At 39.5% G+C, this 11,147-nt stretch overlaps 1 protein-coding gene across 1 annotated transcript; it reads left to right on the forward strand.

Annotated features, from left to right (window-relative positions):
• The first annotated feature begins 835 nt into the window (after nucleotides 1-835).
• LOC133294546 (uncharacterized) lies at nucleotides 836-9,859 on the forward strand. Its single transcript, XM_061493234.1, has 3 exons — nucleotides 836-1,077; nucleotides 1,207-1,312; nucleotides 9,552-9,859. The coding sequence occupies exons 1-3, from the start codon at nucleotides 904-906 to the stop codon at nucleotides 9,632-9,634; spliced, it is 363 nt and encodes a 120-aa protein (XP_061349218.1). The 5' UTR covers nucleotides 836-903; the 3' UTR covers nucleotides 9,635-9,859.
• The last annotated feature ends 1,288 nt before the right edge of the window (nucleotides 9,860-11,147 follow it).

The raw sequence follows: 11,147 nt of genomic DNA on the forward strand, positions 1-11,147 counted from the left end.
TCCGTATAAAAAACCAAGAGCTGGCGTATCACCATAGTTTTGTAGACATTTTAATTTGTTGGTGCTCAGCAACTACTCAATGTGAGAACTTTTTCACCATACACGCATGAATTTAAGGTAGGAACAACTTTTATCAACAACTCAAATTGTTTGTACAAAGTCTTACATCATTAGTCCAAATAAATTAAGTTGATGCTAAAATCGATTCCTAACTTAAGTTTGTGTATATATAATAAAAATTCTCACATCCAGCAGTTCACGAGCATCAGTGAATTGAGATATCTATAAAATTAATTGTATTGTTGCTTCGTCAATGACGCAGAAAGTCTTAATTATCTATCAATTGTTTCAGAGCTAATGAAGTTATTTATTTGTTAATTTTATTTGTTGCGTGGAAATCCCTTTATTATATTATTTAATTAATTAGTTCAATTCATACTTTAAAATTAGAGTAAAGTTATTGTCCTTTTAAAAATTTAAATGACACAACTTATCCACTATCACAAAAAGATTTTTGCTTATCCACTTTCTTCCCACGATCTATTTCTTTCTTTTACGACACAACTTCACCTCCAATGATACACATATTTCTCTTAAAATTATTAACCAGATTAATTGATAAGTTTTCTTTTTTTAATTATTTACAAATAATCAGAAATTAAATTCTGCTAATATAATTTTCAGGATGATTTTTAAAACATTGTTCTGTATCTGAAATCTGAAAAAGTTAAATAAAGAATGTATCCCTGTTTTTACCGACATGTTCCATACATACACGGTGAAAGCAGAGAGTGTGTGTGATCCATCAATAAAGCCACGCTACCAACTTAACATCAAGTCAGTGAAAGGTAAAACCTTAAAATCTAAGTTTAAGCTCATACAGAGAGAGAGAGAGAGAGAGATATGAGCGAGGACCCGAAAAAGAACATTGGAGGTGCTGTAATGGCGAAACCCAACTTCGAAGATCGAAAGGCATCATCACTATCAGGCTCACCAGTTCCTACGAAGAAAGTGATAATCAAGAGTGCTGATATGCTCCCCGACATGCAAAAGGAGGCCGTTGATATCGCCGTAGCCGTTAGTCCCATCCCATCCATTTCTTTTCTTTTCTTTTCTTTTCTTTTCTTTCTTCTTTTTCTTAATTTAATTTTTTTCCACTTATAATTGATGTTTCCTTTTTTTTTTTTTTTTTTTCTACACAATCAGGCCTTTGAGAGGCACAATGTAGAGAAAGATGTTGCCGAGAATATAAAGAAGGAGTTCGATAAGAGGCATGGACCCACTTGGCATTGCATCGTTGGTCGCAATTTTGGTACTCTTTTTCTCCACTTTCCCATTTGGGTTCACTCAGATATTTTTTATTTTCTAATCTTAATTTCTCCTTAGTAGTTACTCTGGCTGGGGCATGGTCGCATGGACATGGGATTCTTATTTGCTTTAAATGGAGTAGATCTAAGCTTAATTTAGTCCTTGTTTACTTCAAATTATTGATTTGGTGCTGCAAATGCTATTTGCTTTTTTTCATGGTTGTAAGTTGGATGTAATGTTGAAAACCTAGAATTTTTTTATTTTTTGGGTTGCATTTGGTTTCATAGACATTATTGCCTTCTTTAATCTTTATGTAGTATATTCTGTGTGAATGATTTCACCGTAGGCAGGTGTTACCTTATCTGGCTTACTTTGACAATTTGCTTCTTAGTTACTTATTTACTGAGATGACAGTGATTTTGAGTTCCACTAACTCTTTAATGGGACCTCTTAAGCTATAGTACATGATCCTTTATCTTCTTTGTTAGTCTGGAAATTGTTGTCTTGAATCAATAGTTGCTGGTGGAGAGAACGATTAAATATAACATCAACTTCTTTATACTTACCTTTTACATGGGAACAACGCTATGTAAGTTTTTGACCCTCAAATCAAAATTGATAATAGTTCCCTATTAAACTCAAATGTGAAGTCGATACATGGAAGGTCTATCATGTTGGAGGAATTCTGCTTGGCTGGTTTTCTGTATCGACAAAGGAGGAAAACATATGATCTGTTGTTTAGATTAATAATGACTTTAGTGAGTTCTAGGCTTTTCAAGTTATTTCTACTTGGAGATCAGGAATTCAAGAGTGAAAACCTCAAGGCTGACATTTGAAAATGGTGCAGCTGAGTTTGATCATAGGACCACCTGTGGTTCTTGCATTGCAGGGGTCTTTCGTATTTTTTCCTCTTCGAAGAGTATCTAGTTTTGTCAGTTTATCATGCTAAAGTAGAGAGGCTCCTTTGAAGTATATATATATATATATATATATATATATATATATATATATATAAGTCCTGTTTGGTTTCTCCCTTAGTGAATAAAGAACATTTAGCTTGTTAATTTTCAATTACGTTAGTTGGGTGTGCTAGGGCTATAGCTGGTTTTTTGGGGAAGGAGTTGATCAGTTGAAGAACTTTTACGAGTGTTATTATCAAATTTAGTAGTTTCTATGATAACTACACCGAACCAGTTAACTGTTTTCCAGATTGTTCCTTTGCAACATACAACATTTTGTTGTTTACAACTTTATGAGAATATCCAAAGTGCAAACATCATGGTAATGCATACAAGTGAGTATGATAAAGATTTAAGGTTGAGTTAGTTTGTGGCCTCTTTATGATTTTCAGCTTTTGAGCTTTTAGGGACATTAATTAGACAATTAGTTGATATTGATATTGAAGCAGAATGGAGAGCTCTTTACTTTCAGGGATAGTAATTACTGTTTTTATGTTTTCACCTCGTTTAAATTTGTTTCATGAAAACAAATAAAAGTGTTTTATTTGGGTTCATCAACCGACAACCCCAACTAGTTTGGACTTTGGAATAAAGGTGATGTTGAAAACAAATAAAAGTGTAATATATCACTCAAAGTGTACATTCAACATTGCGGACTAGAACAACTCGGTGTGTTGATTTGCTAAATGAAAAATAATGCATCTAAGACAGTAGGATTCGTACTTTTCATATATTTTCCAAGAGTGATGTACTATTCAGCATTAACCAATATGCTTTTTGATTTTTATGTGGAAAAGAAAGTCCATTCTGAATCTCTTTACTTCTTTAATAGTGTGTGTATTAAGTTTCAAAATCCAAAATCTGCCTTGGTAATTTATACTCCTTCCATTGTGCACACACGGCCTGAACTATTCTTAAACATGCAATAGCATGAGTAGTGACTTAGATCAATGGAGCTATTTGCTGAACTTAGGAGTCTGATAATATTATGATACGGACCACCAAGAATACGGAAGAATAATAATAAAACACAGCTATTTGGGCCCAGAAGAATCTGGATTTTCTTATATATTGACTGAAGAAACTGAATTACAAGAAGAAATGGAACTACAGTATTTAATGGTAGAAAAATAAGGCTATTACAGAAATCAACTAAAGCTTAGTGTAGTAACTATAAAATCCCAGCACATTCGAGAGGTGCTGAAGCTCTCCCAAGGACCATTCTCTATTTCCAAATTCCAGATACCCCATGCACGTTCCCACTCCCATTACTTAACCTCCATTGTGTTGTGCCCCTCCATTCAGTTGTAACAAACTTGCTGAGTCATCATTTGTTGAGCTTGGAGTAGCATAGGTAGTGAGGCTTGGGTTTGGATCATCATTGGCCGCATAATTTGGGCTTGGATCAGCATAAGTTGGAGCCCAAACTTTTCTATTTTTGTCTCTCTTGTACACCCTATTGGGCTGGGGCTTATCAATACTCCCCCCCAATTTAAGTACCTTGTCCTCAAGGTGGAAGTGAGGGAACTGTTGGTGGATGACATCAAAGGACTCCCAAGTATTTTCAAACTCGGGTAAATGACACCATTTGAGCAGAACTTCCAGCTTGCCCTTGTTGGATCGCCTCCATTGAACCAACTTTTCAGGTTCCACTATGAGCTCCCACCCTTCTGTCAGCATGGAAGGCAAGGGCTGAGCGTTCGTAACAGGTGTAACTGCCGGCTTAAGAAGAGATACATGGAATACTGGATGGACCTGGCATCCTGGAGGTAATTGGAGTCGGTAGGCAGCCTCCCCAATCCTCTCCACAATAGGGTACGGACCATAGTATCTTGGGCTAAGTTTTTCATTAACTCGCCTAGCAATAGTCTTGAGTCTATAAGGTTGTAACCGTAGATAAACTAGGTCACCTGGGCTGAAATGAACGTCTCTCCTATGTTGGTTGGCATGAATTGTCATTCTGTTTTGGGCCCGAACCAAATTCTGTTTTAAATCTTGCAAAACAGTATCCCTCTCGGACAGGGAACGAGAAATAGCATCTACTGCAGAGGAGTAGCTATCACACCGGAGCAGATGAGGAGGGTCGGTACCGTATAAAGCCTTGAAAGGGGTCATGCCTGTGGCATCTTTGTAGGTAGTATTATACCAGAATTCAGCCCATGCGATCCATTTGGGCCATTGCTTGGGTTTAGGACTGCAGAAGCATTGCAAGTATACCTCTAAGCACCGGTTAACCACTTCCGTTTGACCATTCGTTTGCGGGTGGTAAGCGGTACTGTAATGTAGTTTAGTACCTGCACTTTTGAACAATTCAGTCCAAAAAGCACTAAGAAAAACCCTGTCACGATCAGAAACAATAGTCAGTGGGAATCCATGAAGCCTCACTACCTCTTTGATGAATAATTCAACGACCTCCTTTGCTGTGTATGGGTGCGTGAGGGGCAAAAAATGGGCATATTTTGTTAGACGGTCCACAACCACAAAGATTGTATCAAAACCCATGGCTTTGGGCAGCCCCCCAATAAAGTCCATAGAGATATCAGACCATACCTTCACAGGGATGGGCAATGGCTGCAAAAGGCCGGCGGGGGTCAGATTTTGGGCCTTGCTTTGTTGGCAAACTATACAAGCAGCCACGTAATCCTTGATGGTTCGTTTCATCCCCTCCCAATAAACCAAGTTAGCCAGCCGCTTGTAGGTTCTGAAAAAACCCGAATGTCCTCCAAAACTCGAGTCATGGAATTCTTGAAGCAAAATAGGGATGAGTTTGGAAGTTTTAGAGACAACCAGCCTATCATTGTAGAACAGTCTGCCCTCCTTCAATTTAAACCCTTGATGAGCAGTGCTACCAACCAGTAAGTCTTGTAAAATAGCCCTCAATTTGTTGTCAACTTGTAACTCTTGCTCCAGCTCTTGTAACTCGGGCAGTTGTAACCTGGTGATGCTGGCCATATGCATTTGCCTAGAAAGGGCATCAGCAACGTGATTCTCCTTACCCGGATGATATTGAATTTCAAAATCAAATCCGAGTAGCTTCACAGCCCACTTTTGCTGGTCTTCATTTAAAACTTTTTGATCAGTGAGAAACTTCAAACTCTTTTGGTCAGATTTAATTATAAAATGCCTCCCCATCAGATAATGCTTCCATTTCTGTACTGCGAATACTATAGCCATTAACTCCTTTTCATAAATGGACTTTGCCTGTGCCCTTGGAGAAAAACCTTGACTCAAAAAGGCCACTGGTCTATTGCCTTGCATTAAGACGGCCCCAATGCCTTTGCCTGAAGCATCAGTGGTCACAGTGAAGGGCTGAGAGAAATCTGGCAATGCCAAAACCGGAACAGTAACCATCTTCTTCTTGAGCTCTTCAAAAGAGTGCGTTGCTGCCTCACCCCACTGAAAGGCATCTTTCTTTAATAAATCCGTCAGAGGTTTTGCAACTTTTCCATAATCTTGCACAAACCTCCTGTAGTAACCTGTGAGGCCCAAAAAACCTCTCAAACCTTTGATATTTTTGGGTGCTGGCCATCTTGTCATGGCGTCAATCTTACTAGGGTCAGCACTTACCCCTTCAGCCGATATGATATGCCCCAAGTACTCCATGTGGTCCCTGCCAAAACTACATTTTTTTTTGTTGCACACTAAGGAATTAATCCGCAGCACCTTAAAAACCTGAATCAAATGTTCCACGTGCTCTTCGCGGTTCTGGCTGTATATGAGTATGTCGTCAAAAAATACCAGTACAAATTTTCTCAGAAATGGGCCCAATACGTCATTCATCAGGGCTTGAAATGTGGATGGGGCGTTTGTTAACCCAAAGGGCATCACCAAGTACTCGTAATGCCCTTGATGCGTCCTAAACGCTGTCTTGGGTATATCTTCTTCACGCATTCTGATCTGGTGAAACCCAGACTTCAGATCAAGTTTAGAAAAAATGGAGGAGCCCCCAAGCTCGTCCAACAACTCATCAACCACCGGAATAGGGAATTTATCAGGGATAATCAGCTTATTCAGGGCCCTATAGTCTACACACACCCTCCAACTCCCATCTTTTTTTTTAACTAAAATCATTGGGCTGGAGTAAGGACTAGTGCTATGCCTTATCATGCCATCACTAAGCAACTCGGCAACAAGACTTTCAATTTCGGATTTTTGGTAATGGGGATACCTGTATGGCCGTATGTTGGGCACCTGACTTCCTGACTTCAAATTGATGGCATGGTCATGACTCCTGCTCGGTGGCAGTCCCCTTGGCTTTTGGAATATATCCTCAAATTCTGCAAGCAGCCTCTCTAGCTCCACCCACTAAATGTTGCTCCTTTCATCTTCTCTGTCATCAGTCTTCAGGTAGAATCCTTGGCCATGGTCTTGGAGAGCCTTTACAATGGATTTCAAAGAGACCACAGAACGGGATAGTGCTGGGTCTCCCCTGATTGTAACTTCACGACCTTCTCGAACAAACTTCAGTGTTAGCTCCTTAAAATTGGCCTTAATTTCTCCTAATTGGGTCAACCATTCCAACCCCAACACGACATCAGAGCTCCCCAATTCGAAAAGGTAAAAGTCTTGAGTAACCAGTGAACCCTGAAGCAGAATATCCACCCCCTTACAGACCCCTTGACAGCTGATCTTGTGGCCGTCACCCACCACCACGTTGTAAGCAGTGGTCTCTGTTATGGGCAGACCCAATCTCTCTGCCACCTCCCTTCGTACAAAATTGCTTGACGCTCCACAGTCGACCATCACTGTGACGTCCGTTCCCAGAATTTTTCCCCACACCTTGAGCGTCTGGCTCGAAGTGATACCCAACAAACTATGCATGGAAAGTTGTAGGGCCACGTCCTTGTCTCCTTCACCCCTGACTTCACCAACGATCATCGTCGCTACCGCCTCATGGTCTTCTACCTTGTCATCATCTTCTTCGTCGACTATCAGCACATGAAGTTGTCGAAATTTGCACCGATGGTTGGGGTTCCACTTCTCGTTGCACTTGAAGCAAAGACCCTTCATATGACGATCCCTCATCTCCGCCTGTGAGAGACGACGGTTGTTGCTCCCTTGACTCTCCGTCATCGGACCCCCACTGTCGGTGCCAGGTATTTTCGTGGTCGACTCTCTCTGTCCGTCGTCATTTGGTGCCCTAGAAATTTGGGGATCTGGATTGTTCTGATTAAATGAATTTGGTGAGTTATTAACCCGACCCGGGTTGGATGGGTTATGTGAACCCGAACCACCCCAGCTGCCATTTCGATTGGAGCTGGCCCAACCGCGTTGGGCTTGACCTCCTTTTCCAGGCCCAGTCCAACCGAGCCTTCTCCCTGCGCCAACCTCTTCTTCCCTCCATGCGTCGTTTCTCCTCTCGATCTTCAGGGCATATTTCATCATCTCAGTCAGGCTTATACCTGGGTTCATCATCAGTTCCTCCCTAACGCTGCTCCGAACTCCGTTAAGCCACGCCCCCTTCAACAACTCTTCATCCTCGAAACGCAACGCTCCAATTACCCTTTCGAACTCAGTTCGAAACTCAGCCACCGTTCCCGTTTGCTTAAGGGTATAGAGAGCTCTGTAAGGGTTGTCAAGAGCATCAGGCTGAAACCGGCTCAACAACTCCCTACGAAAAAACTCCCAATTCGCACTGGGGTTGTTTATCTCCCACCAAAGGTACCATTGCAAAGCTTCCCCTTCTAGCGTCACCATCACCGCTGCCAATTTCTCTCCCTCGGCTATTCCATTGATGCTGAAGTACCTCTCTACTTTATTAATCCACCCATACGCGTCATCGCCACAGAATAAAGGGATGTCTAGCCTTCTGGACATGGGAGGAACCGTGTTGAACCTCCTTCCTGGTGCTTCCCTGTTGGAACCATCATGCTCTTCATGAGAGCCACTTCTCCATCGTTCCGCCATTTCATCTAACCTCCGGATGATCTCCACAACTCCCGTCTCACTCGCGTCCATCCTCCTGAGTATTTCATCGTTTTGAACTTCGTTTCTGCGCAGCCGTTCTTCCATCAATTCGATTCGGTTCTCCATGTTTCTTGTGACTACCATCCCACAGAGCTCCTAGATCAGAGCTCTGATACCAGTTTGATACGGACCACCAAGAATACGGAAGAATAATAATAAAACACAGCTATTTGGGCCCAGAAGAATCTGGATTTTCTTATATATTGACTGAAGAAACTGAATTACAAGAAGAAATGGAACTACAGTATTTAATGGTAGAAAAATAAGGCTATTACAGAAATCAACTAAAGCTTAGTGTAGTAACTATAAAATCCCAGCACATTCGAGAGGTGCTGAAGCTCTCCCAAGGACCATTCTCTATTTCCAAATTCCAGATACCCCATGCACGTTCCCACTCCCATTACTTAACCTCCATTGTGCTGTGCCCCTCCATTCAGTTGTAACAAACTTGCTGAGTCATCATTTGTTGAGCTTGGAGTAGCATAGGTAGTGAGGCTTGGGTTTGGATCATCATTGGCCGCATAATTTGGGCTTGGATCAGCATAAGTTGGAGCCCAAACTTTTCTATTTTTGTCTCTCTTGTACACCCTATTGGGCTGGGGCTTATCATATTATGAATAAGCCAATCCAATAATTCTCCAATGTAGCGAAACTGGGTATGTCATTTTTTTTATAAGGTGTCCTCTGGAGCCCTGGTATTTTGAAGCCGCAAAGATCAATAATGATAATCATATGTATTCATTATTTTAAATAATTTACACTTGAAAAGAAGGGATTTAAATGTTGTCTTTTGATGCCATCCTGGACAGGCCTTGAGAAATTTATTGCAAATTGTATAATAGATGAAAGATATAGATAGGTCTGAAATGTTCACATGCCACATTATAATATCCTTCTGGTTTGTCAAAATGTGACTTCTTTTTCTCCTGAACTTTACTCATGTTTTCTATTTTTAGAGGTTAGAATTAGTAATATGAATGGATATAATTGTCTTTGTTATTTTCATGTTGAAGTACATTGACCCTCGGGCATTCAACCACCGTCATTGGAATCCTAAACACCCTTTTATATGGTGTTAATGAGTTTTAAATGGCAACTAAAATGAAAGGCACAAAATTATGAAAATGCCACTGGAATTAAAAAAGAACGAAAAATCCTAAAACGACGCAGGCATTAAGAATGCACAAACGATTCTAAACCAACTCAAGGTGTATTAGATTAGCCTATGATATTCTTCTTGTTAGTGTTGTAATGTTTACAATGACAAACACAGATTATAATTGAAGCGTGTTCATGGACTTTTCTTTCATTTTGCAGGTTCATATGTGACTCATGAAACAAACCACTTTGTCTATTTTTATTTGGATCAGAAAGCAGTTTTACTTTTTAAGTCTGGCTAGCCATAATCTGATGGTGACAAAAAGGTTAACAGCTACAGGAGTTGTCTTGTGATTATGCTGCTATATTAACTCTTGTATGTATTAAATCCACTGGCAACGCAAACTCTTTGCAGGACATTCTTGTGTTTGTATATCCAATGTCATGGAAACTGGTTCTCAAGTTTGGATATGAATCATATTCTTAATCTTTGTGTTTCCCCTTGTGTTCTATATCATTTGTTTGTTTTGAGAATTTTTGTTTGCTATTTCTTGAAGTTTATCTTTGTTCCGAGTGTATTATCATGTCAAATATTTGGTTTTTTCAGATCATAAAAGCTTTGTGTGTTCATTGTGTCAAATTAACATGGGACACTAGCTAGGTCTCGAAGAGTGGTTTCTCCTTAATCCTTGTTTGATAAATGTGATGTTGCAAAGGGTCTATTAGTGAAAATGTGTGGTGTTAACTGCTTGAAAAGCTCGTTATGGTGCTTTTGCTGCTTGGTAGAGAAGTTCTAGTATGCTTTTGGCTTGGTATAATTCTACCAAATAATTGGTTGTCGATATAAGAATTGTAATAATAATTAAGGCTAAAGAAGCAACTAACTTAGTATCCAAGAATGTTAAAGTTCCTCGCTGCTCTTTGATTTCTTAGTACTGGCAGCATATAACTTGAAAGTAGAATTTATCATTTGTTGCCTTTGCTGTGGTGTTGTTGACGATCTTTATGGAACCATTACTATTATATATCTATTTATTCAAATAGATATGACTGAGTCAAATTGTTACTCCTGTATTTAATTTCGTGGTTATCTGTAAGTTTGTTACTTAGTTAGTTAGTTGCCTAGCTGGCAAGTTAGTTAGTTGGTTAATAGGTTCATTAGCTCTTTTCTGTTTTACTCATGTAATGCAGCTTATATATAAGCTGATTACTCTTACTTTATTAATCAGATTTCATTTTTCCCTTTTTACTCTGCTATGAGATCATTAGTATTCTCTCATTCTGATAATTACTTCATTAAGGACACAGCTTTGCTGCTAGCATCAGTTTTTAGGGTTTAAATTGGGGGTGGCCTACGGTAAAAAGAAAAAATAAGGAACAAAACACGTCGCTTCTCGTTCATTAATTTGAGAAGGCTGCCTTTCGAATCAATGGCAGAAAAAAGGAGTAAATGATGGTGGGTGTGGAAATGATTCACTAAAATCATTCACATGGCCATATGTATATGTTGTGAAAAAGAAAAAGAAAAAGAAAAAAAGAGGTAGGAAAAAGTAAAGTGAATTCCTACTTCTAAATTTTGAAAAAGAGGTGAAATTAAGGACTCATGCAGATAATAAAGACAAAGAATTGGCAAATCCTATTTATTCCTATTACAATGTTTAATTGTCTCTATATGGTTGGTGCTCTTTCTGTGGTTCCCAGCTGTAACTATCAAGAACTAAACTGGCACATATGATAGTACAATTATAATATTCCATGGTTCTTATTCCTGACTCTGGCTATTCTATGCATTGGAGTTTGAATCTTGAAATTGAA

Source organism: Gastrolobium bilobum, unplaced genomic scaffold (assembly GCF_033153095.1).
Source record: "Gastrolobium bilobum isolate Gb01-03AN ecotype WA unplaced genomic scaffold, APGP_CSIRO_Gbil_v1 utg5188, whole genome shotgun sequence".
Lineage (NCBI taxonomy): Eukaryota > Viridiplantae > Streptophyta > Magnoliopsida > Fabales > Fabaceae > Gastrolobium > Gastrolobium bilobum.